Source organism: Cherax quadricarinatus, chromosome 19, assembly GCF_038502225.1.
Source record: "Cherax quadricarinatus isolate ZL_2023a chromosome 19, ASM3850222v1, whole genome shotgun sequence".
Classification (NCBI taxonomy): Eukaryota; Metazoa; Arthropoda; class Malacostraca; order Decapoda; family Parastacidae; genus Cherax; species Cherax quadricarinatus.
Window position 1 is genome coordinate 38,980,769 of NC_091310.1, and position 22,785 is coordinate 39,003,553.

Genomic DNA, 22,785 nt, shown 5'->3' on the forward strand with positions numbered 1-22,785 from the left:
AGATGACTGTGAAACAAAAACCTGTAACTGTTTTGCATGATGGTAGGATTGCTGGTTTCTTTTTCTGTCTCATAAACACGCTAAGATAACAGGGATATCTTGCTACTCCTACTTACACTTTGGTCACACTTCACAGACACGCACATGCATATATATATATACATACATCTAGGTTTTTCTCCTTTTTCTAAATAGCTCTTGTTCTTTTTTATTTCTTCTATTGTCCATGGGGAAGTGGAAAAGAATCTTTCCTCCGTAAGCCATGCGTGTCGTATGAGGCGACTAAAATGCCGGGAGCAATGGGCTAGTAACCCCTTCTCCTGTATACAATTACTAAAAAAGAGAAGAAGAAAAACTTTATAAAACTGGGTTGCTTAAATGTGCGTGGATGTAGTGCGGATGACAAGAAACAGATGATTGCTGATGTTATGAATGAAAAGAAGTTGGATGTCCTGGCCCTAAGCGAAACAAAGCTGAAGGGGGTAGGAGAGTTTCAGTGGGGGGAAATAAATGGGATTAAATCTGGAGTATCTGAGAGAGTTAGAGCAAAGGAAGGGGTAGCAGTAATGTTAAATGATCAGTTATGGAAGGAGAAAAGAGAATATGAATGTGTAAATTCAAGAATTATGTGGATTAAAGTAAAGGTTGGATGCGAGAAGTGGGTCATAATAAGCGTGTATGCACCTGGAGAAGAGAGGAATGCAGAGGAGAGAGAGAGATTTTGGGAGATGTTAAGTGAATGTATAGGAGCCTTTGAACCAAGTGAGAGAGTAATTGTGGTAGGGGACTTGAATGCTAAAGTAGGAGAAACTTTTAGAGAGGGTGTGGTAGGTAAGTTTGGGGTGCCAGGTGTAAATGATAATGGGAGCCCTTTGATTGAACTTTGTATAGAAAGGGGTTTAGTTATAGGTAATACATATTTTAAGAAAAAGAGGATAAATAAGTATACACGATATGATGTAGGGCGAAATGACAGTAGTTTGTTGGATTATGTATTGGTAGATAAAAGACTGTTGAGTAGACTTCAGGATGTACATGTTTATAGAGGGGCCACAGATATATCAGATCACTTTCTAGTTGTAGCTACACTGAGAGTAAAAGGTAGATGGGATACAAGGAGAATAGAAGCATCAGGGAAGAGAGAGGTGAAGGTTTATAAACTAAAAGAGGAGGCAGTTAGGGTAAGATATAAACAGCTATTGGAGGATAGATGGGCTAATGAGAGCATAGGCAATGGGGTCGAAGAGGTATGGGGTAGGTTTAAAAATGTAGTGTTAGAGTGTTCAGCAGAAGTTTGTGGTTACAGGAAAGTGGGTGCAGGAGGGAAGAGGAGCGATTGGTGGAATGATGATGTAAAGAGAGTAGTAAGGGAGAAAAAGTTAGCATATGAGAAGTTTTTACAAAGTAGAAGTGATGCAAGGAGGGAAGAGTATATGGAGAAAAAGAGAGAAGTTAAGAAAAATAATATACAGCATAAAAAGCACATATGAAAATGTAAGAAACTTCAACTTCCCAGCTATGAGAGCCACAAGATGAATTCCTCACTTTAATAATTAGATACTGTAATACTTTATATAAGTTCCCATGTAATACACAATCTACAGAATAAGTGCATCTACAGTACGTACAAAGCAAACATGCAAGCAATATATGGAAAATTTTTATTTTGGAGACATTTTGCTCTACAGCCCAGCAAGAGTATCTTCAGTCCAATTAGACTGAAGAAACTCCTAAATGAGTTTCCCATATGCTGCATGTATGTCTTCTTCATATATCTGTCAGTACAGGTCGGCCATCACTAATCCGGCAATCAGTAATCCGGTTCCATCAGTAATCAGGCACTAATTTCAAATTTCTAGGGTTGCCACACCAACCTGCTGGTACTGTTTGGTGGTGCTACTTGCTGCACAAGTCATTCCAATTTCTTTTTCTCCATTTTCTGTTATAACCTGCTTACTTTTAGCCCTAGCCAAGGTTCCAACAAATAAAAGAAATGTTTCTCATTGTGTAAAGCACACACTGTAAAGTACACTGTCCATAAAAGATAAGGTGGCATTGAAGCCACTGGAGGTCGCCATGAGCTCAGCTCACTCACATAAGCTGTGACCAGTAAATTTGGGCCTACACATGACAGAATAGGTCTGTGTAGTAAGAGTGCACTATATAAAAAAAATCCTGCTGCACACAGTACATAATGAAAAAAATTGCAACAGTACACTCATTACTTAGCTTAAAATATGTGTAGTCTTAATGTAGGGTGAGAGGCGAGTGGTATTTATTTGTAGGAAGTCAAGTGCAGGTAGCCAGTAGGTGTAACTATGTAGCCCAGGCAAGCTACATAGCCATATGATATTTAAAGTGGCCCATCAACATACCTTGTTCACCGAGTTTAATAATTTCTAACAACTACCTTTAGATGCCATCATAAATGAAGGGAGAAGTGATGAGAAGTAATGCCGAGAATTATAAACAAAGCCAAATGTGTTACGGGGAGTAACTGGGTCAAAGTCGGATTGATACACATTTTATCCGGTGCTGGACCAGAGAAAATGTAATTTTTTCCCTCCGCCCAGCTACCACACCTCATATTTATGTGAAATTTATCATACTGTGGGTGTATGTATCTTGTTTATATGTTATGTAACATGTTTCTTACATAATAGATATGATTGAAATTAAGCTCAAAGTAGCAGAAATGTTCAATTTTTGCCAATGTTCAATGTAAACAGATTATGTCAACATCCAATACACGTCAACTGGTGGGTCTAATGTGCTTTCACAAATGAGCAGATATTATTTATACCACTTTTTACAATAATTAAGTAATCTGAATAAAAGTAAATCTTCTATTTTTTGTGTGAATAAAAACTCAAAATGGAAAGCCCTCAAGGAAGGTTCCTTGATGTTGGTGAGGGGCTCTTGATCTAGGGAATTGGATCTGTGCTCCAGTTCCCTGAATTAAGCCTAAATACCTTCAACATCCCCCCCCACAGGTGCTGCATAATCCTACAGGTTTAGCACTCCCCCTTGATTATAATAATAATCAAAATGGAAAGAAAGCATGAAAGGGTTAAAATTTCCGGGGGTCACTGCGCCAACCTGTCGCTACTGTTTGGTGGCGCTACTTACAGCATTAGTCATTCCAATATATTTTTCTCTCCATTTATTGATAAAACCTGCTCACTTCTAGCCCTAGCCATGGTTCCAATGAATAAAAGAAATGTTTCTCATTGTGAAAAGCACAAACACCATACATTGTCCATAAGAGATAAGGTTGAACGTCTGAAAAAACTTGATAGCAGTGTGTCTGTGAGAAACTTGTGGAAGTTATACAGCACTGGCTCTTCAACAGTTTATGACAAAGAAACAGAAAAAAAATTACTGAGTTTCTTTGCTAACACTGATTCAAAGAAACAGATGTGTAAAAGGAAAACAATGAAGGGAAGAAGTTCAGAACTAGATCAGGTTCTGATGAAGTGGTTTAGGCTACGTGTAAGTGAAGGTGTTGAGCTGTCTGGAGCTCTGGTGAAGGAACAAGCCAGTTGTAAATTTCAGCTATTCACTTCAGAAGCAGAAGTGATGAACTTTCATGTGCAAGTCAAGTTGGCTAACTTTATTAAGTGTATTCTAACCTAACCACTCTGTAATTCTGGCAAAATCACTAATCCAGCACCCTACAATTCCAAATGATACCAGATTAGTGATGGCCAACCTGTACTAGTTACCATATGTGATTAACATATACTATATCAATAGCATTAAAATAAAATTCTTAACATTAATAACAGAATGAGATGAAATACCATGAATCTCCTCTATGTTGACCTTAGCACCTCGCTTGAGAAGCAGTTGTACAACTTTGTAGTTTGAGCGAGAAACAGCCACAATAAGTGCAGTGCGGTCAGAGCTGTCCAGGGAATCAATCTTTGCACCACGGTCCAGTAAGGTCTCCACAATATCTGTATAACCTCTTGAAGCTGCTATGTGTAATGGAGAACTCTGCAGTTGAACATACAAAGAATTTATTTAAGTTAATTTATAATAAAATGAGATACTTCAAAGCAATATGGAAACTAAACATGCATAACAATATTTCACTTAATATACAAGCTTTATCAAGTAACCTCTATAAACAATTTTTGTCTGTACCCCCTATCAACAATGTAGGGATTGCAGACTTCATATAATTGAGAAAGAAGTAAGTGAGGCGTAATAGCAGGTGACAAGCCTAATGCAGATAACTGAACCCAACAGCTCACTGAAGTAGAAGGCCCTGTTTAGTATGGGCCAGTAGGCCTACTACAGTGCTCCTCTACTCCCATATTTCCATCCTCTTATGTAGAGATGTGGGTTCACTATGTAGTCTCACGTCTTTCTAGGTGTTTTTGAAGTAATATAATAGAAGTGCCAACAATTTCGTCATTTGCAAACATCCTTGGTTTTGATGAAAATTAGACACATGTGCAACATCTGGATATCTTTATTGTATATGTTTCACCATCCAGTGGCTTTATCAATACAGATTTCGTAGTTGTGAAGATTCTCCACGACTACGGATGCTGATTAAAGCAGACTCCAAACATTTTCATCTGTATCTCCTACCCTGATGATGAGTTCCACCTCAGTCTATTTTATAATATGGTTGCGGTGTTACTGGTGTTATATATGTGGCATACATATTTATGTAAATTGACCATCAGTGAATTATATCACCTGATTGGTTGGTTTCTAGGTAACTTTAAATTTCAATAGGGTGTCTGCATTGTTAATTAACATGTCCAGAAAAGGAGGGTATTGTTGACAATTCCTTTTAGGGATAATTTGACAGAGATTTCTACTTGATTCAGCTATATCTGGAAATCTTCAAGGTTGAACCTTTAAGGGTAACACCAAGAATGTCGCTGACATATCTCATCCATTTTACATTACTGGAGATGATGTTTGCAAATTGCTCAGCTTTAGTGATTCTATGCATAGACTGGCAAAGACAGTTGTGATAGTTGAGCTCATTCATAGGCATTCCAAATTTTTTGTCTCTATAAAATTAACTAAATGAAAGGCAATTACAATCAGTAAACAGTGATATGATAGTAAATATGTAAATGTTTCACTATCTGGATCTTGAACCAAAACCAACAAAATGTTTATCCTATCACGTTACTTATTCATCAAGACAAAGAGTTTGTTTGAGGATTTAATTAAGAGACAAGGTGACAGCTCATGAATAACATTTTTTGGTCCTATTTGAGGCTGATTCCAAAATTAAATAAATGCAACAACTTGCAGAACATTTACCTGGAAAAACTGATGACTGACTCTTATCGGAATGTTTGAAAGAAAATTACAAATGCCTACACACAACAGCATATCACTGCTGAGAATACTGTGCAGTACTGGAAGTTAATGCATCCAAGAACCTACATATTCAATGAAGAGAAAATTTTGTCAGGATTTTAGGAACCCAGGAACTGCTAATCATTTCTGGGTGCCACTTCTGTAGATTTTAAACTAAAGCTTATGTTAATGCATTATTCATGCAATCTCCTTGTCAAGTGGCATTCAAATAAGAAAACATGTGCAATAACTAGCATATTTCAAGAAAAGGTTTTTGCAAAAATAATGGACTGAAAACAACAAGAAGCTCCAAAACTTTTGTTTTAAGACTGTCTCATGCCATCCCATTAATGTAAATGTCTCTTCCCAAGGACACATGTGTTAAAGCCACATTTAAGACTTAGTATTCAATATGAACCTTCTCTCCCCATCACAGGTGGTGAAGGTAAGCCAACACTCATGAACTTCTGAAGTTATACTATTATGAATGCGATTGCAAACATCAAAATGAATGGCATGTTGAAAAACTTGTGGTTAGAATGTGTAAACAGGCATTCACAGGAGGATCATTTATCTTGGCCAAGACATTGGCTTTGAAGATATTGATGAGGCTGATGTGGTGCACTTATTGGAATCTGAAAGAAAGGCTCTTTCCAAAGAAGTGTAGTGTAGATTTAGCTAACAGTGAGCTACACTAAGATGAGAATATTGTAAAATACATGCCCCTATTCAATAAACTATGTAGGATATAGTGGAGGTTTCAAGGCAAAATAACACACATTTGGAGTTCAATAGGAAAAATAAGTCAATACTGTAGTTTTTACATCAGTAGTAAGATAAATAAATGCACTGCAGTGCTGCAGGAAGTACTAATACAGAAGAAGTGCTGATTTATACAGCATTCACTGGAAAGATATTTCAAAATCAGTCCCTATAGAGGCAAGAAACATCCTGTAACAGATTGTTCAGATGAAGAGGCATACCACCCTGCCCCATCCCCTCCTTCCAAACTAACACTATTCCTTTATATTTCAGCTCATGTGTTCATATCAATAAGCTGGCCTACATTGGCAGGTGTTATTTGTAGAATTACATTTTTTATATATGTAGTATTTCACCAAATTTGTTCATTCTTTCTATACAGTGCATAACTTTGGTGCATGTGTAGTGCTGGCACATTTATTTGAGATTAATCTAAAGAATAAAAAAAATTCTTTTTTTAGGAATGCAACCCCAATCGTGTAACAGCAGTCTATGGGAAAATGTGTTTTGATATATAAGATTAAAAATAAAATAGGTTTTAAAGTGGACCCTCAACCAACGGCATTAATCCCTTCCAGAGGGCTTGCCGTTGGTTGAAACTGCCGTTGGTCGAGTTAATTTTCCCCATAAGAAATAATGGAAATAAAATTAATCCGTGCCTGACACCACAAAGTCTGATTTTTTTTTTTTTACACAAAATATACATTTCCTTATATGGAAAGGAATGGGACATGCAGAATAAACAATAATTAAATGCCACTTACCTTTATTGTGGAGTTGTTGATGAGTGATGTGCCAGCAGCAGGGGAAATTCAGGATTGTCTATTGCTTGGAAGGAGAATCCCCTTCTATAAAGACTTCAGGTACCAAATCCTATGGTGGGGTTACCTCCCTTCTTGGTTTTTTAATGCCACTAGGGCCAGCTTGAGAATAACTGGACCACCCTCTACCACCATCACTACCACCCTCTACCACTATCACTACCACCCTCTACCACCATCACAACCAGTACCACCCTCTACTGCCATCACAACCAGTACCACCCTCTACAATCATCACTACCACCCTCTACCACCACCACTTTCGTATTTTTCTACAAAATTTTTCTTGAATTCTATCGTGTTTCCCACATCCTTTACCAAAGGGCTGGCTCTAGAAGCTTTCTTGGGGCCCATGGTGGCTTATTTAACAGTTACAAGCACTAGAAACAGTGAAATAATCCAAAATGTATGGGAGGCACACGTGGAAACCGACCGCAACAGCTTGTAAACAATGGCACACTGAGTCTTGGAGTGGCTGGGGACATGTTCCGGACGAACATCGTTGGTTAAGTTTTTCGCCATTGGTTAAGGCATTTTTTTCTACGGCAAAAAGCGCCATTAGACAAAATTGCCATTACTTAATGCCGCCATTAGTTGAGGGTTGACTGTATTTTTATGTTGCTTTGTTTTTATCCACCGTCAGCTGCTGCTGCTGCTGTAGCATCGTCTGCTGCTGCTGTAGCATCGTCTGCTGCTGCTGTTGCTTTGTTTTTGCTGCTGTAAAATCTTCAACTATTTTTTTTTCTTTCAATATATATATTTTCTCTGGAACACTGATGCTAACAATATTGAAAAACAATCAATCAAATACTGTACTAGGATTGTCTATACAACAACTCTACATTAACCTGTCATTGTGACATGTTTTGAGTCCTGAAACTGTGAATGATAAAAAAATTCCTGTGTTTTAATAATTTAAATATTTTTCTACAATTCTTAAATAATACTCTAGTATGCTTAATACTGATATTCACTGAAAGAATGAGCCTAATATGCATGAAATCCTAGGGTTAGTTTTCAACCATAGGATTTCATGAATAATAGAAGGGATGTTATTTTTATATAGCCACACTTAAGTACTAGAAATGGGAAGTACAATGCCTGCACTTTAAAGGAGAGGTTTGGGATATTGGCAGACTGGAGGGATATGTTATATATCTTTATATATGCTTCTACATTGTTGTATCTGGGCACCTCTGCAAAGACAGTGATTATGTATGAGTGAGATGAAAGTGTTGAATGATTATGAAAGTATTTTCTTTTCGGGGATTTTCTTTCTTTTTGGGTCACCCTGCCTCGGTGGGAGATGGCCGACTTGTTAAAAAAAAAAAAAACTCTGTAAAATGGCTACCAGTAAAAATATTGTATAATCACATTGCTTGGATTACAAAGTACACAAATTAAAAGGTTCAACTGAATTTACAGTCCTGTTGAAGCAGACAAAAATAAATATGGGGAGAATCAAATATTGAAATGTTAATTAAAAGTTCTGAGACCAAATTAAATATACTGTATTTGTATTGTGTGAACACTGTGGGTTGCAAAAGTGGAAAGCATCACTGGTATACTGTACCTACCTACTGCCTCAGAACTCAGCTCCTCAAAGGATATCGCATCATCTCTTTCGAGTATTGGGTAGCAGACAGGGGAGTGGTACATGATGCATTTCATGATGAGGGCCTGGTGCACTAGCAATTTGTTTTTAAAGGTGAGACAATCAGGACTTCTCTCACACCATTTCTCTGAGGCACTGCAAAAGTCACATACAAAAATTCCTGGTTCACTATTTGACCTTGCAGAACAAATTAGTGGTAAACCAGGCTCTCATTATAAAATATGCCACATGCCACAAGAATGCCAGTACTCCTGCACCCTCTTGCCTACTACACTTTACTGAAGAAATGATACAAAACTTTGAGAAAAGGAGTCCTGAGACACCACGGAACAGTACATTGTAAAACACTACATAAATACATTTCAATTATGTAGCCCATTTAAGGTCCTATGCTAAATAGCCAGTCTTAGTATTGTTATTTCATGTGTAGCACTAAATGCATGTAGTTTACACATACTGTACATCGCTATAAATGGTATACAATATGAACAAGTTGATAACTAAGACACATGGAGAGCACTAGAAATCTTTACTGATGAAAAGTTTCAACTGCACTGCAGGCTTCATCAGTCTAATACAGAGATGAATTATATTCCTATGTCTTTCACCAAGGCTGATGTCTCCAAGAGCATAATTCCTTTTTGTAATCAACTGACGAAGCCTGCAGTGGAGACAAAACCTTTAACTAATAAATTTCCTAGTGTTGCAAGCGTCTTACTCATCATATCATACATCACAAGAAGCGATGGAGCTTAACCCTACGTCCACTAATAGGGAAGACATGGTGCTTCACTGCACTCGCACAAAAAATGAACAAAGAATTAAGATTTACAAATCCATTTATACATTATAAAACAGAAACACTTAGTGAAGTTTTTTTTCCAATACTATATATAGGTTTCCTCCACTGTATGCAAACTTACTACAGTGGAACCTTGGTTTTCGTCTTTAATTTGTTCCAGAAAGTCCGACGAAAACCAAATTCAATGAAAACTGAAGCAATATTTCCCATAAGAAATAATGTAAATCCAATTATTCCATTCCAGACACCCAAAAGTATTAACAAAAATTATATTTTATAGAGAATAACTATAGTTTTACATATAAAAAACAATGAGAAATAAATATAAAGGACTAATGAAATGGTAAATAAATATTTAGCATAACTTTTATCTTTATTGAAGACTCTCATTGGCGTATGGAAGACGGCGAGGAGGGGAGAGGGAGGAAAGGTTATTGTTTGGAAGGGGAATCCACTTCCATAAGGACTTCAGGTATCAAGTCCCTATCCGGGGTTACTTCCCTTCTTTGTCTTTTACTGGCACTAGGACCAGCTTGTGCCACTGGACCCGTCACACAAAAAAATCTGTCCAGAGGTCTGTTTCTGGCGTCTCTAAGATTTGCCTAAAATGGGACAAGGCACTGTCATTAAACATGTCGCAGACATGGCTTGCAACAGCTTTGTCAGGGTGATATTTCTCCACAAAACTTTGCAACTCCCTCCACTCTGCACACATGTCCTTAATCACTGAAGAAGGCACATTCTCTCTCTCTCTTCCTCCTCTTCTGAAGCAATTTCCTCAGCTGTGATCTGTTGCTGTCCCAGTTGAAGGTGTTGCAGCTCTTCAGTGGTTAACTCTTCCCTGGGGTCATCCACCAACTCTTCCACATCCTGGCCATTCACATCCAACTCCATGGACTTCCCCAAAGCCACAAGAGATTCCACAACAGGCGTAGGGTTGTCAGGGTCAGCCTCAAACCCTTCAAAATCCTTCTCTTGGACACATTCTGGCCACAATTTCTTGCCTTCTTTATCAAAGGGCTGGCACTTGGAACTTCCTTTGGCCCCTTGGTGACTTATTTAGCAGTTGCACTTAATAAACAAGCACAAAAAAATGGATTATTACAAAATGTTTCATATGAAAGTGTAGGGTAATGTTCACTCAACGAGAAACAAAGATAGACTGACTCAGAACGCGTGCGTGGGATGTTGTGTGGATGCAGGCGGACACGTTTGATATGGCGGATGAAAACCGAGGTGATGAACAAAAACTGGGACAAAATTTTGATGAAAAAAGTTGTCAAAAACCAAATTCAAAGAAATCCAGGGAAAACGAAAACCGAGGTTCCACTGTATTATGGCATGCCCTATTTTTATTGGTACATGTATATCCTTATATGCAATACACATTCTACGTATGCAATCGGTTCGCTTTTCAGAGTGTATTTGATGATTATTATTACCGTATGTAGAATCAGGTGTTCATGGCCTGACTAAGCAGAATACATGGGCTTTGAGCTCATTTACAGTATCAAATTTGAGATGCCTACTTACACTGGCTTAACTTTCCAAGTTCTAAATAAATTACCTTATCATTCATTTTTGTGTTGACTTTTGCTCCTCCTTCCAGCAATAGTGTAATAACCTCTGCCAAGCCTCTCTGCGCCGCAAGGTGGAGGGCAGTCATGTGCTCAGCATCTGGAGTGTCTATACGAACCCCTTTAAGGAAAATGTAACTTCTCTTCAACAAATGTATTCTTAATAATGTATAATCTATTTAATTAAGTTGTTCCACAAAGTAACTCCCAAGAATAATAATTTAATATCCTTAACAATATTGCACTGTTTTAGCTACAAAAAACTTCCAGGTACAATTCAAGGGATAAAAATAAAACTTACAAGAGGGATTATGTGATAACATCACATCTAATATTAACGGCTCTCTTACGTGCAATTTTAACCTATATTACCTAAAAGTTTTGTTACTATTTAAAATCACTTTTTTTTCCCTTCAAATGTTGCTCCTTAATTTTACACTCTACTCATACAGCTGTATTCATTACATAATCATAATATTCTATCCCTATTAGATTTGAGATTGTCTAACATTAGTATATATACGGTACCAATGCAAACTTCCTCTCCTCTCATCCTTTTCATTTATAACTTACAAACAGATAAATTACAGACTAAACACAAGATGAAGTCTACTTAGTAAGTGCTCTAACCACTGGTTATAACACTTAATACTGAGGAAAAGTTGCCACACCCATAGTATTTTTCCCATAATTATAAATAATTAATCACATTTATGAAGAACAATACATACTGTAAACTTAAGATAAGATTTTGTTCAGATTTTTAACCCCAGAGGGTTAGCCACCCAGGATAACACAAGAAAGGCAGTGCGTCGAGGTAATGTCTGTCTCATTTTCATTGGGGTCCTCAATCCTGTCCCCCAGGATGTGACCCACACCAGTCGCCTAACACCCAGGTACCTACTGGCTTGCTAGGTGAATGGTACAACAGGTGTAAGGAAACTTGTCCAATGTTTCCACCCTTGCCAGGGATCAAACCATGGACACTCAGCATGTGAAGCGAAAGCCCTGCGTACCAGGCCACAGGCCACCATTAACAATTATTACTTATCAACAGTACATTTTCATCTGCTGCCTTTACGCGTCATAAATTTATAACTCAGAATATTCCACCATGCTGACATCCTTTTCAAACGCTTTTTAGTAATCTTTCTTACAGTATTTGTAAACAAAACTTTCTATTCACATTCGCCTCATTTACTGCATGTAAACAAGTTCCCATTCTTTTCATATGATAGTCCATGAGACACATCTTTATATCAAATTAATAAGGTGCTTGTAAAATACTTATCCATATTAGTCATAAATACTCTTAGGTGGAAACTACATAAATTTGTGGAGAGGAAGAGTAAAAGTAGCAATGATCCTGTCTACATAAGTACATACAGTATGTCAGAATAAGTAGAAAATTTAAAAAAAAAAAAAAAAACATTACATAAATATGCAATATTATACAATAATGTATAAAATAATGGGACATACATTTCTATGCTTGTAAGGCTCCTACATTATGTAATTACTGTATCAAGACTCAACAAATGTGAAGGAGAATAAAACACAATCCAAACAGAATAAAAGTGATTTACCTGATTTGATAAGCATGTGAACAATATATGTATGACCCTGCTCAGTGGCATAGTGCAGTGCTGACCTCCCATATGCATCTTGTTGATTGATATCACAGCTGCGGCTTAGAGACCAGGGGGAAGTCAGGCCAAGGGACAAATATTCAGAGTGAAGCTGAGCCAACCATGGACTTGACCGATGAGAGTTAACCAATGCTTTGTGGCGGCCTGCACAAAAAAAAATGTTTTTCATTAAAAGAAAAAAATCAAGTGCTCTCTCTATTTTGAAAATAAGCTACATGAAAAGCTCAATGTTGATATTTATAAATAAATATACTACTTGATACATTACTTTCATAATAGTTCTTGTCCTAGTAGTGCTTCCTTTCAATTCCAAGAAGTGGAGTAGAATTCTTCCCCAGTAAGCAATGAATGCTGAAAAGGCAACTAAAATGCAAGGAATAAGGGGCAAGTAGCCCCTTCTCCTGTATCAAATGCTAAAAAGGAAAAGGAAATAGCAATAGTGCATTGTTTTAATGTGCTTGGGTGTAGAACAGATATGAAGAAAGAATTCATTGTTAATGTTATGAATGAAAGGAAGCTGAATGCCCTAGCACTAAGTGAAACAAAGCTAAAGAGGGGGTGGGAGGATTTCAATGGGATGGAATAACTGGGGTTAAATCAGGAGTAATGGAGAGAACCAAAGCCTGATATTAAATGTTCAGCTATGGAAGAAAAAGAGGGGTAATGGGCATTTAAATTCAAGAAGTATGTAGTTTAGAATAAGTGTGGGATCTAAGAAGTTGGATATACAGTGGACCCTCGACCAACGATGGCATTGATTAATGATAAATCCGACCAGCGATACATTTTAACGTAAAAATTTTGCCTCGACTAGCGCTTAAAAACTCGACCAACACTATTCGTTCCGTCTGAGACGCGTCCACTTCTGGCCAGTGTTTACAAGCCAGCCAGCCACCACGGTCGCTTCCAAGCATACAATCGGAACATTTCATATTATCACAGCCTTTTTAGTGATTACACCTGCAAAATAAGTCACCATGGACCCCAAGAAAGCTTCTAGTGCCAACCCTACAGCAAAAAGGGTGAGAATTACTATGGATATGAAGAAAGAGATCATTGCTAAGTATGAAAGTGGAGTGCGTGTCTCCGAGCTGGCCAGGTTGTACACAAAACCCCAATCAACCATCGCTACTATTGTGGCCAAGAAAACGGCAATCAAGGAAGCTGTTCTTGCCAAAGGTGCAACTATGTTTTCGAAACTGAGATCGCAAGTGATAGAAGATGTTGAGAGACTATTATTGGTGTGGATAAACGAAAAACAGATAGCAGGAGATAGCATCTCTCAAGTGATCATACAGTGAAACCTCAAAAATCGAACTGCTCCCAACACAACCAATTATGTAAGTGTATTTTTGTAAGTGCTTTTGTAAGTGTATTTTTGAGGGTCTGAAATGGACTAATCTAATTTACATTATTCCTGATGGGAATAAATTAATTCGGTAAAGGCACTCGAACAGCCTTCTGGACCGAAGAAAGTTCGATATTTGAGGTTCCACTGTATGTGAAAAGGCTAGGAAGTTGCATGAGGATTTAATTAGAAAAATGCCAGCAACTAGTGGTGATGTGAGTGAATTTAAGGCCAGCAAAGGTTGGTTTGAGAGATTTAAGAATCGTAGTGGCATACATAGTGTGATAAGGCATGGTGAGGCTGCCAGTTTGGACCAAAAAGCAGCTGAAAAATATGTGCAGGAATTCAAGGAGTACATAGACAGTGAAGAATTGAAACCTGAACAAGTGTTTAATTGTGACACTGACAATGTTGTGAAACACTTTAGGAATGTCATAAAGGAACGGGAGGTACAGGCCTCTATGGACAGATATGTTGTGCGACAGAGGTCCAGTGACTCTCAAGCTGGTCCTAGTGGCATTAAAAGAAGAAGGGAAGTAACCCCGAAAAAGGACTTGCCACTTCAAGTCCTAATGGAAGGGGATTCCCCTTCTAAACACTAACACCATCAACATTCTCCCCTCCTCCCATCCCATCAATCATCACCAGATCTTCAATAAAGGTAAGTGTCATGTAACTGTGCATGTCTTCTTCAATTTGTGTGTATTAAAATTAATATTTCATGTGGTAAAAAAAAATTTTTTCAATACTTTTGAGTGTCTTGCACGGATTAATTTGATTTCCATTATTTCTTATGGGGAAAATTAACTCAACTAACGATAATTTCGATTAACGATGAGCTCTCAGGAACGGATTAATATCGCTGATTGAGGGTCCACTGTATTAAGTGTTTATTCACCTAGGAATGAGAAAGGTGTACAGGAGTGAGAAATTTTGAGAGGTGGTAAGTGAATGTTTAGAGAGTTTTGAACCATTGAGAAAACATTTGTTGTATAGGATCTCAGTGCTAAAATGGTAGAAAATGATGTAGAGGGCATAGTAGGTAAGGTTGGAATGATTGGGGTAAATGATGAGGGAGGGTTTCTAACTGAATTATATATAAAAATATTCACCTGGAAAAGACCCGGGCTGGGACAAGACCGGCGAACCTACTACAGTATCAAAAAGTATTTGGTAATAGGCAATATTTATTTTAAGAAAAAAAAAATAAAGAGGATAAATATGATATAGGGCATAATGACAGCAGTTTGTCAGATTATGTATTAATAGATAAAAGGTTCATGGGTATACTGGATGTACATACAAGTTCTTAGAGAGATAAGACATACTAGATCATTATCTAGTGGTAGCTATAGTGAGAACAAGAGGTAGATGGGATACAAGGAAAATGTTATCAGTGAGTGAGAGAGAGAGAAAGAGAGAGAGAGAGAGGAAGGTGAATAAATTAGAAAGAGATACTTAGGGTAAAATATAAGCAACTGTTGTGGAGAAAGGTTGGCTAAAAGAGTACTGGTAATGTGGAAGGGGTGAGGAGGGGGGGTAAAAAAGGTATGGAGTAGATTTAAAAATAGGGATAGAATGATACCAATTTTTAGGCCGATACTGATTCTGTTTCACAATCTTTTATTTTTAAAATGTTCAATATTTAAAGGAATGCTTATTGCTCAATAAGCATTAATAACCCAGGAAGGAGGTTAAATATAGGAATTATTTTCCAGTAAAAGTAGGCCTTATACAGGGATGTGTGATGTCATCATGGTTGTTTAACATATATATAGTTGTAAAAAAAGTGAATGATAGGGTGATTAAAAGATAACAAATTAGATACAAAGTAAAAGCTGTCATAGTTAACTCAATGCCAATGACATTATTCTTGTAAGTAATTCTGAAGAGAATTACTCTCATCATTTGGGATGATGATGAGAGTAACATAAAATAATATATTTCTTCCCTGCCCTTCATCATACCTTACTAACCATGGCACCCAAAAGAAGTGCACATGATAATTAAAGTTGGAAAAAAGCAGAGCAAGGATCTGTGACAATTTTACACTAAACTGTGTGCATTTTTAGCAGAAGCTCTGATGTCTGAGAGTGTTGTACAATAAAAACATTCAAACTTTTAGAAAGCATTTACTAGCCTGTGTCTTTCTCCAGTGCAATGAATGAATAAAAATATATAGTATGAACTCTGCAAAGATCATTAATACAGAAAAAGCAAGATTCTGAGATTTCTCAAGATATCAAACTGATTTTAACAAGTTTTGAGAAATTTCAAGAATTGTGCACTAATGAGAGTTCACAGGTAGTAGCAGTGTATACCTATACCACACAGCTATGCCTTGGAAATATAAACACTTAAGCAGCATAATGTGATTATTGACAACGTTTCACCCACGCAGTGGGCTTTATCATGTCACAAACAGATCTGATTTGATAAAGCCCACTGCGCAGGAGAAACGTTGTCAATAAAGGATCACATTATACTGCTTAAGTGTTTATATTTCCATTGTGTCGGTATTTTATACCATTCATTTCCAAAGCTATGCCTTCAAAAGGCTGCCAGAATTGAAGGTAAAGTATTATAAATTGAAGGTAGTGTCATAAATTGCATTCAAGGCAATAGTGTCAGAATTACTCTATACATTTCTATTTGCAAGTGTGATTTTTATTATGAATTCTCACATTGGAACATATCATCAACAGAATAACTGAACAAGCAACAATTTCAAATGATGATAATTTTGGCATCCAATTTTCTGAGCAACCAATCACTACATTTCTGGTGCTTTACTATACTGTACAGCACTTTACACGAAGAATTTAGGAACATAAGCAAATTCATATAGTTATTACAAGGAAAACTCATTCCTCACCATTGTCTCTTTCATGGCGGTGTGAGCGGTGATTGTGACGAGCATGCCTCCTGTGTCTTTTATTTTCAGTTTCAAATTCAGAATCAGATGATACAATATTAGCCCTGCCTCTGCCAAGTGTGCGCTGCAACAGAATAGAAGATGAATGTCGATGAAGGTGGTGGTGATGACGTCTCTCTGCCATCAAAGCAGAATCTGAATCTTCAGTGGATGACAAAACAGGACCAGAAGATTCCCCTGCAAGCAAATCATTATACAAAAAACTGATCTAAAGTTCATATTTTTGGTGTCTTTTCTTTCTGTGAGAAACTTAATGCAACTCTCATACTGATGTTAAACCTTTCAAAATTATATTCTGCAAAGAAGGTCTTACCACTTAACTATACTGTATTTGTTTTTCCTTTCATGCTTATTATTTCATGAATGATGGTTGATCTATTGAATTTCCTAAACCAATCATCCTTTCTTCTTTATATAATTTAGCAAATTCATGAAGAATTATAATACTTTATCTTGCAGTAAATTTAACTGGCACATTTTCTTTTGCTAGAAAGTAATTACTAAGTTTATCTCTCACATACTGTTTTCAGCAAAAAAAAAAAAAAAAAATGAAAAAAATTATATGCATGGTTTAGTTAACTTATCGTGAATTAATAAAAATTAATAAACTATAACATATCAAAATGATACATACATAAATGAAATATTACAGAGAGGCAATATAAGTTTTTTAAGTATGAACAGAAAATGGGGGCCCACCAAACGCTTTACAATACACAGTCAGGTAATCACTGTTTAAGGCTCGTACAATTTCTAGGCCTCCACCTGGACTGTAATCTTAAATTTCAGACCCACATCCAGCAAATAACTAAAAAAGTTTCCAAAACAGTTGGTATTCTTTCCAAGATATGATACTATGTACCTCAAAGGGCTCTCCTTACCTTTTTTTATTATTATTATTATTAACACATTGGCCGTTTCTCACCAAGGCTGGGTGGCCCGAAAAAAAAAAAACTTTCATCATCACTCACTCCATCACTGTCTTGCCAGAGGCATGCTTACACTACAGTTATAAAACTGCAAAATTAACGCCCCTCCTTCAGAGTGCCGGCACTGTACTTCCCATCTCCAGGAGAAGGTGTAGAGTTAATAAAAGTATTAGTCAGAGGGCTGAAGAAGGGTTGCTGAGGTGGTTTGGTCATTTAGAGAGAATGGATCAAAGTAGAATGACATGGAGAGCGTATAAATCTGTAGGGGAATGAAGGTGAGGTAGGGGTCGTCCTCAAAGAGGTTGGAGGGAGGGGGTAAAGGAGGTTTTGTGGGTGAGGGGCTTGGACTTCCAGCAAGCATGCATGAGCGTGTTGCATAGGAGTGAATGCAGACGAATGGTATTTGGGACCTGACGAGCTGTTGGAGTGTGAGCAGGGTAATATTTAGTGAAGGGATTCAGGGAAACCGGTTATTTTTATATAGCCAGACTTGAGTACTGGAAATGGGAAGTACAGTGTACAATGCCTGCACTTTTAAGGGGGGGTTTGAGATATTGGCAGTTTGGAGGGATATGTTGTGTATCTTTATACGTATATGCTTCTAAACTGCTGCATGCTGGGCACCTCTGCAAAAAACAGTGATTATGTATGAGTGAGGTGAGTGTTGAATGATGATGAAAGTATTTTCTTTTTAGGGATTTTCTTTCTTTTTGGGTGACCCTGCTTCAGTGAGAGACGGCCAACTTGTTAAAAAAAAAAAAAATTAAGCCATTATTACAAACCTATAAATGTATGTTTGTATCACTAACTGTACTAGCTCATATTAATAATAGAGTAAATAAACTTAATTACAAACTTAAATTATGATTATTATTATAATCATAATAAACATAAAAATGTATGATTGTTTTATAAATTGTACTACCTCATATTAATAATAGAGTGAAATATTAAGTATATTTGTATTCAAACACTCTTCACCTGTCTAGACTTATGTAGTCTATAAGTATTAAGTTAGTCTGCCCGAAATGCCTTGACATGATAAGTGGTTTTCTTTGCTCCAATCAAATTATGATATGTAAACACACATTGTAACCTTAGCAAAGAAATAAAATTTTTATTATATTTTATTTTATTATTATTATTATTATTAATTATTATTATACAACAGTCATCTATTAAACTGTTTTGAGCAGTGAAATGCTGACTAATTAGTAGAATGGGTTGTATAATACTACTACTAATACTTTAAAAAGACAACGATTTCTTATTGCAAATACAATACTTACCAGTATCCTCATCTTCCTCCCGATATTCATAAACATAATAACCGATGTTGCTAGGACCATACTGGCTCGTTGTGTGGCTACACACAGGAACACTATAAGCTCCTTCTATCTCAGTTTCTGAGCCTTCCTCATTATTGTTACTAGGAAGGTCCCGATTACATCTTCCAGCTTCCCAATCGCTGTGCTGATTTGTATCACTTAAGTCCAAACCCCACAACTGGAATAGGGTATGTAAAAATAGTATTAAATACTTTGTGGAACAACACTTCAATATCTGCAACACTAATATCTATATCAGCATTGCATATACAGCCTCTCCTCACTTAACAACGGAGTTCCGTTCCTAAGACCACGTCAGCAAACGAATTCATAGCAAAGTGAGGAGCATATTATAATGGTAGTGGGTTTGTGTCAACCATCTTTGGTATTGTTTTAATGTCACTTTTGCACCATTTATAACATTACTGGTATATTTTTAAATATTTATACAGTAGTGTACTGTATACTGTAATACATACACAGAATAGAGGAAATCAGCTCTAATATACATTATTTAGGTATGTATACTGGTCAGAGAGCCCATCGTAAGTCCGAGTTGTTGGTAAACGAGTATGTCGCTAAGTGCGGAGAGGCTGTACTATAAATACTCTACGTTGAATATGAAATAAAAAGAAAAAATAATATGGAATGTAAATTTACGAATAAAAAGAATATGAGCTAAAGTTGAAACAAACCTCATCACTACATGTACAAGTTTCAGAATCAATACTTGGAGAGCAACATTTATGTGGCTGTGGACTTCGTAAAGAAGACCCAAGCGAAGGACGGAGAGTGGAAGTTGAGGCAGCCGGTACTGAGGTTACATTAACAGGTGAAGACCATGGATCTGGAGACGTGGCAGTGACCAGTGAAACACACGATGGAGTGCTTGATGCTTGAGCAAGTGAGCTGCCACTAGATGTGACACATGACAACATGGCTTCTGTGTCCACATCCTCCTCTTCTGGAGTAGTGTAAAACTTCTCTGCATCTAGGAGGAGGCATACAATAGCCAGATGTCCTAACTGTGCTGCACGACCCAAAGCTGTCCGTCCACATGATGGAAGCACATTCACGTTGGCACCTGTAAAAAACCTGCTGAGTAGGTAAACGACTTATGCACAAGTTTTTAGTACTCATTACTTGCTCATTACTCATTAATCAATAACTATGTGATAATATTTATTCTTACAGCTATTAAAACTACTTATGTATTAATTATTTGTAATTCACAACACTGTTCAGTTTGATAATTAACAAACCTTTCTTTAACAGGTCCATAACGGTGTCGACATCTCCGATGTTGATGGCATCATACAACATATCTGCCATTGCTGCCAGTGTGGCCATTGTTAGTTATGTGGCACCGTCAGCTTGGGTGTTAGGCCAGATCCTGTACACATCAGCCTGAAAATTATAAAATCATAAGTGACTGGGAAAAAGAATCACTTCAGAAAACTTTTCAAATAGATTTTACTTAGCCCCTTCACTGTCGGAACCCCCAAAATTAAAAGTGCTCAATGTCAGCATTTAAAAAAAAAAATTCTTCTGAAATGCTAGAGAATCTTCTTATGATGGTAATGACACCAAATTCTTAGCTATTTAGATCTGTCGATTAAGCACAAGAAACTGCCCATTCAATTAAAATAATTACCCATTAAAATGTATAGAAGTTGGTCATCTAACCAATTTTACACAATATTCAACATGTTCCAATTTGTAATAAAGTTGGTAGAATTACCAACAATATGCAAAGTAAAAGGACACAAGTGCAACTAATGTGACATTTTTATTGCGAAACATTGCCACAATAAAAATGTCACATAAGTTGCACTTGTGTACTTTTACTTTGCATGTTCCAATTTAAAGAGAGTCGAAAATTGACACTAGGCATTCCAGGCACTATAGTAACATTTCCTATGTTCATTAACCACATCCTCAGGCCTCTCCTATATTACACTTCCTCTCTATTCTGAAATAATCATCACACAAAAAAATCAAAGATTTACCCTATTTCTCATTTAAAAATTCTAACCAGGAATAATATTTACACATACATACCATATACAGTGGACCCCCGGTTAACGATATTTTTTCACTCCAGAAGTATGTTCAGGTGCCAGTACTGACCGAATTTGTTCCCATAAGAAATATTGTGAAGTAGATTAGTCCATTTCAGACCCCCAAACATACACGTACAAACGCACTTACATAAATACACTTACATAATTGGTCGCATTCGGAGGTAATCGTTATGCGGGGGTCCACTGTACTCATGCATACATACACACAGGTACATTTACATATGAACAAAGCACATGCACACATGTTCATATACATATATAATATACATGTACAGTATATATATATATATATATATATATATATATATATATATATATATATATATATATATATATATATATATTATTTTTTATTTTTTTTTATTATCACACCGGCCGATTCCCACCAAGGCAGGGTGGCCCGAAAAAGAAAAACTTTCACCATCATTCACTCCATCACTGTCTTGCCAGAAGGGTGCTTTACACTACAGTTTTTAAACTGCAACATTAACACCCCTCCTTCAGAGTGCAGGCACTGTACTTCCCATCTCCAGGACTCAAGTCCGGCCTGCCGGTTTCCCTGAATCCCTTCATAAATGTTACTTTGCTCACACTCCAACAGCACGTCAAGTATTAAAAACCATTTGTCTCCATTCACTCCTATCAAACACGCTCACGCATGCCTGCTGGAAGTCCAAGCCCCTCGCACACAAAACCTCCTTTACCCCCTCCCTCCAACCCTTCCTAGGCCGACCCCTACCCCGCCTTCCTTCCACTACAGACTGATACACTCTTGAAGTCATTCTGTTTCGCTCCATTCTCTCTACACACCTCAACAACCCTTCCTCAGCCCTCTGGACAACAGTTTTGGTAATCCCGCACCTCCTCCTAACTTCCAAACTACGAATTCTCTGCATTATATTCACACCACACATTGCCCTCAGACATGACATCTCCACTGCCTCCAGCCTTCTCCTCGCTGCAACATTCATCACCCACGCTTCACACCCATATAAGAGCGTTGGTAAAACTATACTCTCATACATTCCCCTCTTTGCCTCCAAGGACAAAGTTCTTTGTCTCCACAGACTCCTAAGTGCACCACTCACTCTTTTTCCCTCATCAATTCTATGATTCACCTCATCTTTCATAGACCCATCTGCTGACACGTCCACTCCCAAATATCTGAATACGTTCACCTCCTCCATACTCTCTCCCTCCAATCTGATATTCAATCTTTCATCACCTAATCTTTTTGTTATCCTCATAACCTTACTCTTTCCTGTATTCACCTTTAATTTTCTTCTTTTGCACACCCTACCAAATTCATCCACCAATCTCTGCAACTTCTCTTCAGAATCTCCCAAGAGCACAGTGTATATACATGTATATATATATACATGTATATACATGTATATATATACATGTATATATATATATATATATATATATATATATATACATGTATATACATGTATATATATATAAATTTATATATATATATATATATATATATATATATATATATATATATATATATATATATATATATATATATAGATAGATAGATAGATAGATAGGATTGCTGGTGTCCATTTTTCTGTCTCATAAACATGCAAGAT

At 37.0% G+C, this 22,785-nt stretch overlaps 1 protein-coding gene across 1 annotated transcript in view; it reads right to left on the reverse strand.

Moving 5' to 3' along the window:
• The window catches only part of LOC128688359 (serine/threonine-protein phosphatase 6 regulatory ankyrin repeat subunit C), a 95,595-nt gene that overhangs the window by 53,078 nt on the left and 19,732 nt on the right, over positions 1 to 22,785 (reverse strand). Inside the window, exons 2-8 of the mRNA XM_053776173.2 lie at positions 20,363 to 20,507; positions 19,796 to 20,184; positions 19,062 to 19,278; positions 16,784 to 17,020; positions 12,498 to 12,704; positions 10,902 to 11,032; positions 3,804 to 3,999 (exon numbers count right to left, since the gene is read on the reverse strand). Coding sequence (XP_053632148.1) covers positions 3,804 to 3,999; positions 10,902 to 11,032; positions 12,498 to 12,704; positions 16,784 to 17,020; positions 19,062 to 19,278; positions 19,796 to 20,184; positions 20,363 to 20,450 — 1,465 coding nt within the window. The 5' untranslated portion in view covers positions 20,451 to 20,507. The remainder of the gene's footprint in view (positions 1 to 3,803; positions 4,000 to 10,901; positions 11,033 to 12,497; positions 12,705 to 16,783; positions 17,021 to 19,061; positions 19,279 to 19,795; positions 20,185 to 20,362; positions 20,508 to 22,785) is intronic.